Source organism: Notolepis coatsorum (genome assembly GCF_963971535.1).
Source record: "Notolepis coatsorum genome assembly, chromosome: 4".
Classification (NCBI taxonomy): domain Eukaryota; kingdom Metazoa; phylum Chordata; class Actinopteri; order Aulopiformes; family Paralepididae; genus Notolepis; species Notolepis coatsorum.
Genome location: NC_140168.1, coordinates 131,359,867 through 131,378,263, shown reverse-complemented (window position 1 = coordinate 131,378,263; position 18,397 = coordinate 131,359,867). Strand labels below are relative to the sequence as shown.

General features: G+C 42.0%; 1 protein-coding gene across 1 annotated transcript in view; it reads right to left on the bottom strand.

The window, feature by feature from the left end:
• The window catches only part of LOC311226698 (E3 ubiquitin/ISG15 ligase TRIM25), a 149,483-nt gene extending 131,422 nt beyond the window's left edge, over positions 1-18,061 (bottom strand). The window contains exons 1-2 of the mRNA XM_084312110.1: positions 17,869-18,061; positions 6,316-7,128 (exon numbers count right to left, since the gene is read on the bottom strand). Of these exons, the coding sequence (XP_084168236.1) occupies positions 6,316-6,938 (623 nt within the window). The 5' untranslated portion in view covers positions 6,939-7,128; positions 17,869-18,061. The remainder of the gene's footprint in view (positions 1-6,315; positions 7,129-17,868) is intronic.
• Positions 18,062-18,397: the final 336 nt, after the last annotated feature.

Here is an 18,397-nt window from a genome sequence, read left to right as displayed (position 1 = left end):
GTGGGACGTATTTCTATTAAGTTAATAATAGTCTATTATGTATGGTGCATCGTTCGGTTAGAGTTATACAGTGAGTAGTACCCCCATCGTTTCCTCGCGTTATCTAGAGTCTTAACCAGGCTGGGCAGACCACGTGTGGTGCTTTCATCCGAGGAGTTCTGGGCTAGGACGAGTGGACCTGCACATTGGATTACCTTACCCGGACGACGGCGAGCCCTACACGGCTTGGATTATCTACTTGCTTTGGGTGCTTTGATTTATGCCATGGATAACAGCCAACACTGGTGAGTGTTGGAACTACCCCCCGAGAGGAGTCCAGGTGAGACGGCGCTCTACCCCGAGTGAGGTCGCCTCACGTCTCTTCGTTGTGGACCGGCAGCTACCGTCTACAAGAGGGCCCAACTGTATTCATCTGTGGACCAAGGTTCTGTGGGCACCGTGTTCAGCACTCTGAATTCTCCCAAGAAATCGTTGGCCAGATGGGATATCGCCGGCGGCTCTCCTAACCCCCCCCCCCCCCTACTGACTTACAACCAGCAGGACCCCCCTTTAGTATATCCAGCTATAATCATTAAGTACCATCGCTATAGTTCCCTAAAGAACCAGGTTGTATACTTGCTTCCTGCGTAACCAGAGATTGGACATTCAATGTTGATTTGCCTACGAATACTCATTTGCCTTACAAGTGCATTCAAATCATAAATGTCATTAAGTGAACGTTGTATATACCCTTTGCTATATATTAAATATTCGACTTATACATTTGTGTGGACTTGGTTTCATGGTGGGAAAGTGTTCATCATATCTATATCATGTACTGTGTGGCCAGTAGTTAAAGTACATAAAGCGGTAGTGGTTTAATGATACCATACTTATCAATACAGTCAGGGAATTGTACCCCTCAGTTACACCCAGTGTCAGAAATACTGTGGGCTAGATCCACAAAGAATGGATTGCACGGTGCAAGTTGCACCCTTACTTACAATTCATTATGAATTGAAAATGGGGGGGGACCCTGATGTAAACAAGACGAAAGTCTTTCTCTGGTCTGCATCCCCTTAACAATTGTGTGTATTGAGCCGTACTGTATTGTACCCATTCTGCAATCTGTTAATAACATTTTCATTCAATCAATCAATCTGCGCTGTGAATGAACCAAATGAGAATATCAATACATTTTCTTTTATCTTTGACTGTGAATAACACCATGCTCAAATTGACCAGACCTGAAAAATCTAAGCAAATTAATAGATGGAAGATGATTAAACAGAAGGTTTTGTAGATACAGTACTGAATTCTGCCATCCGGACACATGCAATTTGAAATATGATTATAGAATATAGAATATCAGGCATAAAATGGTTATGCGATTAAAATGCGATTAATTAGATTAATTAATTACAAATCCTGTAATTAATTAGATAAATTTTTCACCTGACAGCACTAATAATAACCCTAAAGTAAGTAACGTACCTCGTGTACCAAAAGGTGGCATTCGTGTTGTGTTATAGGTAGCGATGTCCCGATAAAATTGTTTTGCTCCTGATCCGATCCCGATCATGTGATTTTGAGTATCTACCGATACCGATCTTTCCCGATCCAAAAAAATTAAATAAAAGTAATATAGTATATATATATTTGTTTTCTCCCATCCCAATTTCTCACATTACATTCACCCTGAATGTTGACGTTATCCAGGTGAAAAGTTAACTTCATTCAAGCGAGGCATTGCAACCGGAGTAATCTAAAAACTCCGCCTCCAACCTGCTGCTTCATGAGAGCAATGGCGCCATCGTCTGTAAAAATCAGGTGACTGCAAGTTCTGCAACTAGTGGATGTCCCTCATCCTTGACATAAATCATTTGATGTATAATTAAATCAAAGGAAATGCTTTTGTTTTGGCAGAATTATTCTGCTCTGTGTGACAATAAATAAATGAATGATATGCAATTTAAAACCAAAACTAAGGCCTCAGTATGAGTTTAAGACGTGAACATGGTCATGTTTGTTGAATAATTTTTTTTTTGTTTAATCCAGATATTTTTTTTTTCAATCCCGGTTTTCTGAAAATCACGTGATCGGGACATCCCTAGTTATAGGTGAAGTATTTAAAAAGGGAGCATTCTCCACCGAACCCTTTAGCACTGCGTCTCCCTGAGGGAGCTATTCCCTCCCTCTGCATTAACCCTTTCACTGCCACACGACAGAAGGTATCCGCGGAGCTAATGATGCTAATGATGGAGCATCGCCGTCGGTTGTGTGATAGTAAAGAGCTAACCTTCTGTATTGTCACAGTGAAAGGGTTAACCGGCTGTCGTGTGTAGGGATGGGTACCGAATTCGGTACTTTTGAGGTACCGAACCGAAACACGTCGGTACTACCGAGTATCGATTCAAGTGAGATTATCTTTTTTCTTTTCATGTCAACGTTCACACGCACAATATATGCTTACCTATGATTCGACTTGATTCAACAACAAAGTAGTTGGAGCAATGGCAAGCCGAAAACGGTCGAAATTGTAGTTATTTGAAGTTTAGATTTTATTTCACGACTGAGGTAGGTAAATTTCTTTTTTTTTAGACTAAAGTACAGAAAAAAGGTACCGTTGGGTACCGGTATCGATTCACAGGTACCGGTACCGTATCGGTTCAAATGTGAAAGGTACCCATCCCTAGTTGTGTGGCAGTGAAAGGGTTAATGAGCTGTGGTTACTGTAGCATGTATGTATGTATGTATGTATGTATGTATGTATGTATGTATGTATGTATGTATGTATGTATGTATGTATGTATGTATGTATGTATGTATGTATGTATGTATGTATGTATGTATGTATGCATGCATGTATGTATGTATGTATGTATGTATGTATGTATGTATGTATGTATGTATGTATGTATGCATGTATGCATGTATGTATGTGTGTGTGTGTCCAACGTGGCCCTACCATCTCTGTGAAGGCCACCATTGACATCTGTGGAACGTGGCATGAACTGCCACTTACCAATGCCCGTGGCCATCTCATGTCGGCACAACAACAACGTCAACACTGGACTGAGCTTAAATTGCAAGGGAAGCTTGCCTGTCTCCCTGCCGCTGACCACTCGGTCTCGCACGCAGTTTTAAAAAATGTAGCTATTGATGAGAGCATCATCATTTTTACTTTAAAAGCTAGGCTACAGGTTTTACCATCAATGCTCAACCTTTCCATCTGGTTCCCTGGCAGTCATAGCCCACACTGCATACACCATGGTCACAAACAGACAACATGTCTCACATACTCAATGGCTGTCATGCATACAAAGGGCTCTACATTTGTAGGCATGATAGGATCGTGGATCTGATTGCAGACAGTGTCAGTTCCACACTCGGGTCACCTGCAACATATAAGCTGTATAAGCACACCAGTGTGAAGCCAAATGCTCAATCTGTGTAGGGACAATTCACTGTTCTCTGATATTTCAGCAAACACCCCTGATGTTGTTATTGTTAATGAGAATAACAGAGAGGTTCTCATCCTAGAAGTTGGTTGCACGTTTGACTACAGTCTAGAGGAAGCCTTTACAACCAAAATGTTAAAATATCAACTGTTAGACCATACCATATCACAACTCGGCTACAACTGTAAACTTTTAGTCTTCATATTTGGAAGCCTGGGTCATGTCCATAAGTTGGGTGTTAGAGGCCTTCAGATGGCCGGTCTTCCGAAGAGAAGAGCCAAACAATTAGCAAGATATTGCTCAGTGTCAGCAATTATTGGCAGCCGGGCAATTTGGAGAAGACGCTGCTATCTGTATCCATGAGCTGTGTGTAGATTGTCAGGTTCATCATCCATGTGTGTGTGTAACTTTGGTTGCCAGTCAATTTGGGCACGATTGTATCAGAATAACCCACAATGTACAAGTGCACTGATAATATTTGTGTCCTTTAAACATTGTCTTTATGTGGACATAAATAAAGATTCTAAGTGTGTGTGTGTGTGTGTGTGTGTGTGTGTGTGTGTGTGTGTGTGTGTGTGTGTGTGTGTGTGTGTGTGTCTCTGTGTGTGTCTCTGTGTGTCTCTACCTGAACATCTCATCGTGGTCTCCGTGAGTCTCTACCTGAACATCTCCTCGTGGTCTTGGTGTGTCTCTACCTGAACATCTCGTCGTGGTCTCTGTGTGTCTCTACCTGAACATCTCGTCGTGGTCTCTGTGTGTCTCTACCTGAACATCTCGTCGTGGTCTCTGTGTGTCTCTACCTGAACATCTCGTCCTGGTCTCTGTGTGTCTCTACCTGAACATCTCGTCGTGGTCTCTCTGTGTGTCTCTACCTGAACATCTCGTTGTGGTCTCTCTGTGTGTCTCTACCTGAACATCTCGTCCTGGTCTCTGTGTGTCTCTACCTGAACATCTCGTCGTGGTCTCTCTGTGTGTCTCTACCTGAACATCTCGTTGTGGTCTCTGTGTGTCTCTACCTGAACATCTCGTTGTGGTCTCTGTGTGTCTCTACCTGAACATCTCGTCCTGGTCTCTGTGTGTGTGTCTCTACCTGAACATCTCGTCGTGGTCTCTGTGTGTCTCTACCTGAACATCTCGTCGTGGTCTCTGTGTGTGTGTCTCTACCTGAACATCTCGTTGTGGTCTCTCTGTGAGTCTCTACCTGAACATCTCGTTGTGGTCTCTCTGTGTGTCTCTACCTGAACATCTCGTCGTGGTCTCTCTGTGAGTCTCTACCTGAACATCTCGTTGTGGTCTCTCTGTGTGTCTCTACCTGAACATCTCCTCGTGGTCTCTGTGTGTCTCTACCTGAACATCTCGTCCTGGTCTCTCTGTGTCTCTACCTGAACATCTCGTCGTGGTCTCTCTGTGTGTGTCTCTACCTGAACATCTCGTCGTGGTCTCTCTGTGAGTCTCTACCTGAACATCTCGTCGTGGTCTCTGTGTGTCTCTACCTGAACATCTCGTCCTGGTCTCTGTGTGTCTCTACCTGAACATCTCGTCGTGGTCTCTCTGTGAGTCTCTACCTGAACATCTCGTTGTGGTCTCTGTGTGTGTCTCTACCTGAACATCTCGTCGTGGTCTCTCTGTGAGTCTCTACCTGAACATCTCGTCGTGGTCTCTGTGTGTGTCTCTGTGTGTGTGTGTGTGTCTCTGTGTGTGTCTCTGTGTGTCTCTACCTGAACATCTCATCGTGGTCTCTGCGAGTCTCTACCTGAACATCTCGTTGTGGTCTCTGTGTGTGTGTCTCTACCTGAACATCTCGTTGTGGTCTCTGTGTGTCTCTACCTGAACATCTCGTTGTGGTCTCTCTGTGAGTCTCTACCTAAACATCTCGTCGTGGTCTCTGTGTGTGTCTCTACCTGAACATCTCGTTGTGGTCTCTGTGTGTGTCTCTACCTGAACATCCCTTTCGTGGTCTCTGTGTGTGTCTCTACCTGAACATCTCGTCGTGGTCTCTGTGTGTGTCTCTACCTGAACATCTCCTTGTGGTCTCTGTGTGTCTCTACCTGAACATCTCGTCGTGGTCTCTCTGTGTCTCTACCTGAACATCTCGTCGTGGTCTCTGTGTGTGTCTCTACCTGAACATCTCGTCGTGGTCTCTCTGTGAGTCTCTACCTGAACATCTCGTCGTGGTCTCTGTGTGTCTCTACCTGAACATCTCGTTGTAGTCACTCTGTGTGTGTCTCTACCTGAACATCTCATCCTGGTCTCTGTGTGTGTCTCTGTGTCTCTGTGTCTCTACCTGAACATCTCGTCGCGGTCTCTGTGTGTGTCTCTACCTGAACATCTCGTCGTGGTCTCTGTGTGTGTCTCTGTGTGTGTGTGTGTCTCTGTGTGCGTCTCTGTGTGTCTCTACCTGAACATCTCGTTGTAGTCTCTCTGTGTGTGTCTCTACCTGAACATCTCGTCCTGGTCTCTGTGTGTCTCTACCTGAACATCTCGTTGTAGTCTCTCTGTGTGTGTCTCTACCTGAACATCTCGTCGTGGTCTCTGTGTGTGTCTCTACCTGAACATCTCGTTGTGGTCTCTGTGTGTGTCTCTACCTGAACATCTCGTCGTGGTCTCTGTGTGTCTCTACCTGAACATCTCGTCGTGGTCTCTGTGTGTCTCTACCTGAACATCTCGTCGTGGTCTCTGTGTGTCTCTACCTGAACATCTCGTCCTGGTCTCTGTGAGTCTCTACCTGAACATCTCGTTGTAGTCTCTCTGTGTGTGTCTCTACCTGAACATCTCGTCGTGGTCTCTGTGTGTGTCTCTACCTGAACATCTCGTCGTGGTCTCTGTGTGTGTCTCTACCTGAACATCTCGTTGTGGTCTCTGTGTGTGTCTCTACCTGAACATCTCGTCGTGGTCGGGGCACTTCCTCTTCCTCAGGTCTCCCAGCGGCTCCGTCAGCGGGTGCTCCCGGAACGCCACCAGCTCCAGGTGCGGCTTCACGTGCTCCTGGCACATGGACACCTCGCACTTCAGACACGTCTTCACGGCCAGGTGCGACGCAGCCGCCGACCCAGCGCCGTCCCCGGAGGCCGACGCGTCCGAGCCACCGCCACCCTCCTGGGCAGCGCTTCCACCAGATGCCTCCGGGGGGCAGTAGTCACAGGGGACAGAAACTAGGGACCCGTCCAGCTGCGGCACCCAAGAGGACGGGAGAGCTCCCCTGGACGCCCCCGCGCCCCCTGCCGCCCCGCTCGCCGGGCCCCGCCGGGCCTGGTAGTCCTCGGCGATGTTGGCCAGCTTGAAGTTCTTCTGGAGCGCGACGCCGGAGCGGTGCGTCTCGCGGCACTCGGGGCAGCGGAAGCGTCCACGTTCCGCCTGCCGCTTGAGCCGCCGCAGGCAGGCCATGCAGAAGTTGTGGCCGCACGGGAGCAGGTGCGGGTCGCGGTACAGATCCAGGCACACCGGACAGGTGAGCTCGTCCTGCAGCACGCTCGACTGCTCCGGCAGGGCCGACGCCATCTTCTATTTTGGGGGTGCGGGCGGAGGAGAGGTGGGGCGGTACCGAGAGAGGTGCAGATGGATAAGGAGGTGGTGATGGGAGGTAAAAAGAATAGGGGTAAAAATAGGGGGTGGAACAGGAGAGGGAGGGGAGGGCGAGGGCTCCTGGTGTGAATGGTTCGTGGCTGGTCGGATTCAATGGCTACAGATGCTATGAGAGAATAATGAGGAAAGAGGCAGGTCAATAATAATAAATAGTAAATACAATTAAGAAAAAGTGTGTTATTTTCTTGTTTGAACTTTTGTTGGTAGTGTTCACATCAGAAGAATGTTGCGTCAGAGTTGAACAGAGATACTTTGACAATGTGTTAATTTGGCAATTTTTTTTATTATTTTTTTAATCACCAGGCACAACATTTTAGGAGAAGGTACCCTACTGTATGTGAACTGGCTCTCCAGCTGCTGAAAATGGTAGCTGCTAGTAGTTATTAGTGGTGGGGGGACAAATATCGATACAGTATAGTATCGCGATACTTTGCGTGGCGATGTTGTATCGTTAAAAGGGCGCCAAGTATCGATATTTTGCACACACACACACACACGTGTGCATTCAGTTAAGTTGGAATACGACTGTAGTAAACAGTTCAGTTTGTCAGGTACATGCAACACAGATTACAGTGTTGACATCTGTCTGCTTGAGAAAATACCATGTTCTGCAATAAAAATGATTGAAGTGAGATGAACAGACTGAAAACTATTTTATTAGATAAAACATGTTGACAGTTTTACTTTGCAGTTGAAAAAGGTAATAAATCGCAATATATATCGCAATATTAATATCGCAATACTCAGCATATCGCTATATATTTTGTATCGCAATACTATCGTATCGTGACTTAAGTATCGTGATAATATCATATCGTGTGGCCTCTGGTGATTCCCACCCCTACTAGTTATGGTACTTATGTTTGCAGCATTGTTGATTGAAAGCACTGGGTACTAGCTGCAAGCCAAGAAGTTAAGGGATATTTCACTTTAGCATAACTTTACCTCTATTTAAGTAGGCTAAGTACATCTACAAGTCGGCTAGTGATCCACTGTCAACACCACCATTCCTCCCAGGCGTCAGGCTCCCGATTCACTTCCATTCATTTTGGGACCTAAATATCATACTTCTGAAGTATAAACAAGTATAGATTGCTGTGCATATTTCTATAAAACAAGACACTTCTGGAGGTACAAAGTTCAAAGGTACATGTGTTGTTACATTTGTTGTAGGTTTGAGTGGCCGTGCATCTCGGCCTTGGATGGAAGGTTCGGGGAGTGGTTACCCGTGGTTACCTGCTGCCTTGCTGGAAGAAATATTCTTAACATTCTGTGAAAAGTTGACTGTCGGTCAAACTACACCTCAAGCGAGAAATAGGGTTCTATTATACTTTTTAAATGGCAAGATTATCTAAAAAAAAAAAAAAAAAGGGAAGTATGTTTGACAGAAAAATATGTTACAAAATAATTTATTATTGAATAATATTGCTTTAGTTTGTTTATACTTCAGAAGTATCATATTTAGACTTGTTCCTCAAAATCAATGAATGAGAAGCCCGACACCTGGGAGGAAGGGTGGTGTCGACAGCGGGCAACAGGGACAGCAGTGATTGCTAGCTTACTGGTACTAGATGACTTTAGATAGTAGAGGTAAGACTGTAAGTTCTACTAAAGTGAAATATCCCTTTAAATCAATCAATTGTATTTCAAGTGCAGAATCGTCATGCAGCATGGTCCCAATACACTTTACAATTAAAGAGAATTACATAGGACAAAACATAAAGCAAGGAAATAAACAACATTTTAAATAAAACAACCACATTAAAAACATCAATGTTAATTAAAGCTTAAAGGGATGTTAAACAGTGATGGGGGGTTCTATGGTAGACTGTAATGAAGTGAATAAATGTAGGTCTTCAGTCTTGATTTAAAGATTTCAACTGAACGTGCTTCTTTAAGATGTAATGGAAGGCCATTCCAGAGATAAGGATGACTTTTAACGAGCTAGCTTGCGGCTACTGATAATAATAACCAATCCATCCATGGTTTTGAATGAGGAATGTCATGGTATTTTCACCTAGCCTCATACTATGCGGTTGAGCATACTAGGGTATATGTTGGGTATAATAACAGCTATTTTTAACGTAGTAGGAAAGACACATCCATTTCAGTTGGGCAGTATTCACCTCAGTTGTAACGTCAACTGCCACTTTTTTTGTGTAATTATAAACCTAAATGTTAAAAAGTTGTTGTAACCGTTAAGTGATATATATATATAGATAACGTTAAGTGATATATATAGCTAACGTTAAGTGATATACTGTATATAGCTAACGTTAAGTGATATATATATAATATAGCTAACGTTAAGTGATATATATAGCTAACGTTAAGTGATATATATAGCTAACGTTAAGTGATATATATAGCTAACGTTAAGTGATAAACCTAAATATTAAAAAGTTGTTGTAACCGTTAAGTGATATATATAGCTAACCTTAAGTGATATATATATAGCTAACGTTAAGTGATATATATAGCTAACGTTAAGTGATATATATATATCAGGGTTATAAATTTAAAAAAAATGTCAAGGGCTTTTTTTGCCCCCCTTAATTGATTTTCGGGGGCTTTTTTTGTATTTCGGGGGCACTGAATTTTTATGATGAAAATTAACATAAGGATTATAAAAAATTGTTGACACTTTTTTTTACAGTCTTCGTCCCTATGTTTGATAATGTAATGTTAATGTCTCCATATATAGGGCTCTACGCTAACCTTTTTCCCAAGGAGCACATGTGCTCCTAAATAAAATGTTAATAAATAAAATCTAAATAAAAATTTAGGAGCACACAAAGAAATTTAGGAGCACAGTGAAAATTGTTCAAGTAACACAGTTTATTAACTATTTATCTCATGCATATTATACTGTGCGTGTGCACACTATGAATTGAAAATGGGGGACCCTGATGTAAACAAGACGAAAGTCTTTCTCTGGTCTGCATCCCCTTAACAATTGTGTGTATTGAGCTGTACTGTATTGTACCCATTCTGCAATCTGTTAATAAAGTTTTCAATCAATCAAACGCAAAGGATATCGGTTGTCAAGCTGCTTTTGTATGTTGTAGTGTTGTTATGATACCAACATTTTGACTTTGATACAGATAGGAAAGGTAATATATTATTAGATGACAGAACATTGAAAATTCTTTATACAATTATTTAATTCATTATGAAATAGAAATTCCGTTTTTGGGTGGAACGTTTGTTGCAAGGAGGGAGGAGGCGGGGACCGCTGCGTGTTACACACAACACGGAGAAATGTCCAAGCGTCTAGCTGCTTCGGTGCGTCGTTAGCGTTAACGTCGGAAGAAATTCCCCACTAAGCCCTAAATTCAGAGTAGAGCAGTATCCTAATGACTTTTATGCTTCAGTCGATAAGGTGTTTAGCGAATTCTGTCAACATACCGTGGGGACTGGACCCGCAAAAACACGTGCGAATATCACTTCAAAAGCCATGTCAGCCGGATTCCTCTTTCTCCTCGTCTCTCTTTTGCTCAAAATAAAAATGAATGGGCTTCATGGCTGGCTGATTTTTTTGCGTTGTCCGATTCTGAATGTATAACTTGCCTAAGCCGGTACCGTGACTTTGTTTTCGGGCGCTACTGTGATTGGACGTTTATGCGCCTTGTGTAATGTGGGACTATTAACTCTTTCAGTGCCACTCACGAGATTTCTCGTGTTTTTTTATAGGTGGTTGCTAGCCACTCACGAGATTTCTCGGATTTTTTTTTTTTTTTATTTTTTTTGCGATCTGAAAAATTATTGCATCACCCGAGCCTACCCGAGTATTGCCGAGCTGCGCCGGTGATCACTGTGGAAAAAAGCGCCCCCTGTCGTCTCCCAGATGACATAAGTGATTTTGGAATGGACTCAATGAAAAAAATCCGGTACTCCACATTTTCCAGTTCACTGATCCAGCCGGGGTTACTAGAGTTCATTCTGGAGCCTCAGATCCCCGCGGATCATGGAGAACCACTGTGTCGCATTGGATCCATACACGTATCGATTTTTTCGAATGGTGATCAGGAATTGGAATATACCAGTTGGATACTAGGGGTGGGAATCACCAGTTTCATCATGATACGATACGATATCGATTCTTTGGACAACGATACGATATTTGCCGATATCACAAAGTCTCTCACGATACAATACGATACGATTAGATTCAGGTGCCTGCGATCGATATGAGATGATATCATATGCCCATTTAACACAATCAGTTATGAGACTCGCCACAGGATTTTCAAAATAAGAGTATCGATATGAATCGATCTTATTACATCGCATCGATCCGATTCGATCGTTGATAATTACATCGATGTATCGATCTGGATCGATGTATCGTCCCACCCCTATTGGATACCATCTGATGTCAGGTAAGGACTCTATGTTATCAGTGGTAGGATAATCAGAGTAAGTTTGATGAAGTTATAAGCTGTTTTGTGAAATCTCTTCTTTCGTTTTCACTGTAAAAGTCCGAGAGGAAATCAACGAGGCGATTATCCGCGCGCGGCCGTAATGTGCGTGCGTGCACGTATAATATTGATCATCTAGCGTTTATTTGAAAACTATTCATAAAAAGGCCGACGAATATCAACGTTGTGGAATATTCCACTAAAAGACGATTTTCATAGAATGCTCCAGAATGAGTTGTTTTTTATATCAAAACGGGGGCTTTTCTAACTGCTCTGAAACGGCAACGACGCGATAAAAAAACAATCTGCCTTCACAGCACTGTCTGGAACATAGTCTTTGATAATGCGATGGGCAGATTAGACACATAGCCATAATTTAAAACATAGATTAGGCGATATTAACGTTAACATTGGCGCCGATGGTGGCATTCAAGCGGTAAAACGGAAAACCAGGCGTGGCATTGAAAGAGTTAACAGCGGAGCTGTTTTGTAATCGTCACTCGTCTCGAGTAAATGATTTTTCCGGGTTGCGCACACACACATATTATTAGGGGCAAATACAAGGGAAATGCTCGCACTGTAGATCATATATATAATTAGTAAACTGTCAGGGGCGTTTTCTGCCCCCCTTAACTGATTTTCGACATTAAGTGATATATATAGCTAACGTTAAGTGATATATATAGCTAACGTTAAGTGATAAACCTAAATGTTAAAAAGTTGTTGTAACCGTTAAGTGATATATATAGCTAACCTTAAGTGATATATATATAGCTAACGTTAAGTGATATATATATAGCTAACGTTAAGTGATATATATAGCTAACGTTAAGCGATATATATATAGCTAACGTTAAGTGATATATATAGCTAACGTTAAGTGATATATATATATAGCTAACGTAAAGTGATATACATATAGCTAACGTTAAGTGATATATATATAGCTAACGTTAAGTGATATATATAGCTAACGTTAAGTGATATATATAGCTAACGTTAAGCGATATATATATAGCTAACTAGGGCGGCCCCTCTAAGCTTTTTTTGGCAATCGAAGCTTCAGGGCCGAGCTTCGATTTTAATTTGAAGCTTAAAAAAAAAAAAAAAATTATATATATATTTTTTTAATCTTATGTTGTGGGACTTGTACAGCACTTTGGTAAACGTTGTTGTTTTTAAATGTGCTCTATAAATAAAGTGGATTGGATTAATTAATTAAGTAGCCCCTTTCGTGACTGTGACGCAGCCAACAAGGTTTCACTCGGCTGCGCTGCCTGGGTGCAGTGGGACTGCTCTCACAGCCAACGACATGACATTACATAATTATGTTGCAACCTTCGTCTATCAAGCAAGCAATTATATAAATATTTATATGTAGTTGATAGAGACAAAGGCAGAATTCGACTTAATTAAGCACGTTTTATTAAGACATATTTTTATATGGGTCGGGACACTTTAAAAAAGCAGCACAATGAACACAAATGTCCGACATAGTCTTAACCATTTAATCGCCAAGGACGCCGTAACACGTCATTGCTCGCCATGCTTAATCTGCCAATGACGCCGTAACACGTCATGGAGATCAATATTTCAAAAATCTGTGATGGCAATCATATTTCTCCCGCGGAGACTTGAGATCTACTGTTGATCCCCTCTCAACTCTCCAACGGTTCAAGAGCGCCATCTGGTGGGCGATCGGCGGATCGCCCAAACAGCAAAACGGAAACTGGTGCTCATCCAAATTCGGTCCGACCACTCTATAGCTCCCGGGACTCCATCTTGACACACTGGATAATCGATCGCTCACCCTAACTCAATAAACAACATGATTTGGACGTATATACTATTATACAACCTGGAGATGGATCGCATATTTCAACATCCCATAATAGCAATCTTTTTGCTCCACGCTCATCGCCCAACGGCCCGAGGAGACTGGGGTAAGTTTCAGCGTTTATTTTTACCGTGTTCGATACAAACTGCTCTGATGATCATATCACCCACACTACATGAATCATCTAACGTTGGCCACGGAATTATAAACGACCCCCCCCCCCCCCCATCCGGTCAACATCAGATGATAAGTAGTAATTTCTAGAAGCACGTACATTTGAAATTTTTTATCTGGCGCCGATCGCTATCAAACTGTATTTGATCATCAATATAATGCATTTAGGGCTATAAATCACGTTCTGCAGAATGCTGCAGAAAACGATAAAAACATATTTATACTTTAGACCGTATTTTAGTATGAATATGTGAATGAAAAAGTAGAACGTTGCTACATCCTAAACGATAGATAATTGACGTTGAATGTAGGGATGCACCGAATGGGAAATTCTTGGCCGAAACCGATACCGAAAATAGGAAACAGTTGGCCGAAAACCGAATGCCGAAAGGCCAAAAATGATTAATATAAATATATATATGTTTTCTTTTTTTTTTTTTAGCTACCTGATTATGGCAAAAGACATGATTATGGCTAAACTTAACTTAAATAATATTAATAATCACTATTATGGGCCCATAAAACATTTATTCAGCACTTTTGAATGCATACATTAATTCCAGACTGTTAAGACTAAAACGATTGATGACGACTTCCTGTCCTCGCATTTCCATTTCCGGTTTAACGATACATTTTCAACAACAGATTGCTGCTAATTAAACACTTCATTTAAACAGAGTAACGTTAACGTTATGTCGAGTTCATACGTGTAGTGTAGTATGAACTCGTCATAACGTTAACATTACTCAGTGTCCACTGTTGCTGCCACCATTGCGTCGCAGATGGATGGTACACTGTTAGCTCCGTAGCTAATCCGCTCCTAGACTACTGATAGCAGTACCGTTAACGTCGGAGCTGATCAATACTCCGGTTTTTTCTAATTTAGTTTAGAACCAGGTTTCGGGGGGCATCCCTACTCCCAAGAGGAGTTAGTTATCACAGGCTGTAGAATGCAGGAAGAGCTGCCAAGCTGCTCACGTTACATGTTGCGCATGCTACCGGTATGTCTGTAGTCGCGTTTTGATGACGTCATCACTAGGGATGCCCCGATCGATCGGCCACCGATCGTTATCGGCCGATAATCAGTATAAATATACGATCGGGGAATTCCGATAATTAGTCATATTCGCCGATCGCGGAAACTGATCAAGTGGATATCTCACTCGCTTGTCTCAGACGCACAGGACCTGCAAACTGCTCCTCCTCCCTAGCCCCGCCCGTACCCGTGTAGAGTTTGTAAACACAGAGGAGGCGGACCTCCTCTGCTGAGTCTAGATAGTGCATTCGACCTGAGCTAACGTTAGCTACCTAGCTATCGTTACTGTTTAAACAAAATTACCCCGTCAACTATTCACTTTTAGTAGGCATTGTCTAACGGTATTTAGCCGGCTAGCTACTGATAGCTCCGGATATCAACAAATGCCCCAGGAAGTCTAGTAGTCCATGTTGATATCTCCGTTAGCTTGCGTTAGCTTGCGTTAGCTTGCGTTAGCTGACGTTAGTTCACAGTTCAAAACGAAATGTCCGATTGAACTAAATAGTTGTCTTAACGTCATCTAGCCGGCTAGCAGTAGCTACAGATAGCTCCTGATTTCAATGTCTTATAACATTGATTGAATGCGTATTCGAGCTGAGGGCTTGCTGAATGTGAAATTACCAAAGCATAACGTTACCAATAGGGTCCCGCTGCAGCGCCGGAGAATCCTTTTTGGAGCTGGAGGCTACTAGAGTACACACAGACAGTGGAGCTGTTTGCAGATAGCGAGCATTTTGACTTGTTGCGTGGTGGCGATGTCTCGCAGATAATACAAGTACAAGTCTAATTATATAATATATATATTTTATAAAAAATAAAAAAAATTATATAAAATAATTTTTAATTTCTTTTTAATCAAAAACGATCGGTATCGGATCGGTATCGGCCGATATGGCTCACGACGATCGGTGATCGGTATCGGTGGCAAAAAACGTGATCGGGGCATCCCTAGTCATCACAACAACACGTTATTTGACTTTCTGTCATATATTTTCGGTGCTAAAACCCTTTCGGCCGAAAGCCAAAAGAGCCGTTTTAACCATTTTCGGCCGATAATTTTCGGTAGCCGAATTTTTGGTGCATCCCTAGTTGAATGGGCCATATAGTAATGTCAATTTAGCAATACAATTTAAAAAGTTATAGCCCTGCAAAGAAGGGGAACTTCTCCATAGACAAATAGAGCTGGCAGAGGATGGTATAAGGATGTACATAAGCGTGGCAGAGAAAGGGTTAAATAACAAACGGCATTGCTTCGCTTCTTCGTCGACATGTCTGCTGCACATGTCCTTGTTGTTTTCAACACAGATAATCTCCACGTGCTTGTTGTAGAGAGGTGGAGTCGAGACGCCGCTTACTTTCGTTTAATTGGAATGGAGGCGGGAAGGCGGCGCTTACTTTCGTTTCATTGGAATGGAGGCGCAAGATTTGAGGCAAAAAAAACAATAAATTTATATATATATATTTTTTAAACTTCGATTTTTTTTTTATGTTGGTAGCTTGTGCCATAGAACGAAGCTTCGAAGTATTTAAGACAGCCCTATAGCTAACGTTAAGTGATATATATATATATATATATATCTAACGTTAAGTGATATATATATATATTAGGGATGCCCCGATCGATCGGCCACCGATCGTTATCGGCCGATAATCAATATAAATATGCGATCGGTGAATTCCGATAATGAGTCATATTCGCCGATCGCGGAAACCGATCGAAAAACATGATCCAATTCTTAGCAGAGATCTCACTCGCTGTCTGTCTCAGACACACGTATCTGCAAACTGCCGCTCCTCCTCCTTCTCCCTTGCTCCTCCCGCACCCGTGTAAACACAGAGGAGGGTCCTCTGCTCTAGTCTATAGTGCATTCGACCGTGAGCTAACGTTAGCTACCTAGCTATCGTTACTGTTTAAACAAAATTACCCAGTCAAAGTCAACTATTCACTTTTAGTAGGCATTGTCTAACGGTATCTAGCCGGCTAGCTACTGATAGCTCCTGATATCAACAAATGCTCCAGCAAGTCTAGTAGTGCATGTTGATACCTCCGTTAGCTCACATTAGCTCACGTTAGTTCACTGTTCAAAACGAAATGTCCCATTGAACTAAATAGTTCACAGAGGCGTTGTCTTAACGTTATCTAGCCGGCTAGCAGTAACTACAGATAGCTCCTGATATCAATGTCTTATAACATTGATTCGATGCGTATTCGAGCCCCGGCTTGCATCACAGTCACAAACGGGGCTAGCTGAGGGAGTAGGGTATAATATCTGCAGAGCCGCAGCCGCAGATATACCCTGCTGTGCTGAGGGCATGCTGAATGTGATTAACCAAAGCAGAGTATACACACAGACAGTGGAGATAGCGAGCATTTTGACTTGTTGCGTGGTGGCGATGTCTCGCAGATAATACAACTACAAGTATAATTATATAATATATATATTTAAAAAAATATATATATATATAAAAGTATATATTTAAAAAAAAAATATATAAAACCAAAAACGATCGATATCGGATCGGTATCGGCCGATATGGCTCAAGACGATCGGTATCGGTCGCAAAAAACGTGATCGGGTCATCCCTAATATATTATATCTAACGTTAAGTGATATATATAGCTAACGTTAAGTGATATATATAGCTAACGTTAAGTGATATATATAGCTAACATTAAGTGATATATATATATAGCTAACGTTAAGTGATATATATAGCTAACGTTAAGTGATACATATAGCTAACGTTAAGTGATATATATAGCTAACGTTAAGTGATATATATAGCTAACATTAAGTGATATATATAGCTAAAGTTAAGTGATATATATAGCTAACGTTAAGTGATATATATATAGCTAACGTTAAGTGATATATAGCTAACGTTAAGTGATATATATAGTTAACGTTAAGTGACATATATAGCTAACGTTAAGTGATATATATAGCTAACGTTAAGTGATATAGCTAACGTTAAGTGATATATATAGCTAACGTTAAGTACCTTAGTTAGGTCATCACACGGTAGTAGTAGTAATAGGCTAACCGTCAAATGGGGGACCCTGATGTAAACAAGTCGAAAGTCTTTCTCTGGTCTGCATCCCCTTAACAATTGTATGTATTGAGCTGTACTGTACTGTACCCATTCTGCAATCTGTTAATAAACTTTTCAATCAATCAATCAATCAAATCCTGTAGCCGGTGAGGTACCGTTACCGTGCACCGGCTGTCAGGTACAGGTTTACCGTCAGAGCGTTAACCTTTCACTGCCACACGACAGAAGGTTAACCCTTTACTAGCACACTACCGACGGATAACCGTGTGGCAGTGAAAGGGTTAACATAACCGTGACTTGGGTAATAGTAATAATGTCGCTTACCTGTGTCTTTCTGTGGGACCAAGAAGACAATCATTAATTTCAATAATCACGCTACTTTATTCCTCTGGGAGTTGTTTCGACAAGGAACACAACAACGGGTCACTTGCTCTTTAGTTTTCAATAAACCAGCCGGCTCTCCCGGTAACTCTCCCGGTAACACAGGAATGACGGAAGACAACAAGCGGTCAGTCAGCCGCCGGGTTTTGTTGTTTTTATGCCGATGTTGCAGCCTGAGAGCCGAGGCGCGCCGTCTGACGTCATCTGAATGCGCTGCGATTCTTCTTCTTCTTTTGATGTTAAAGGTTGCTGCATCCTTGTTGACGTTGCATTACTGCCATCCGCTGGTATCATTTACCTCCTACAATGTCCGTTTGGTTTTGATTGATTGATTGATTGATTGATTGATTGATTGATTGATTGATTGATTGATTGATTGATTGATTGATTGATTGATTGGTTGACATTTTTATTTAACAGATTGCAGAATAGGTACAGTACAGTACAGCTCAATACACACAATTGTTAAGGG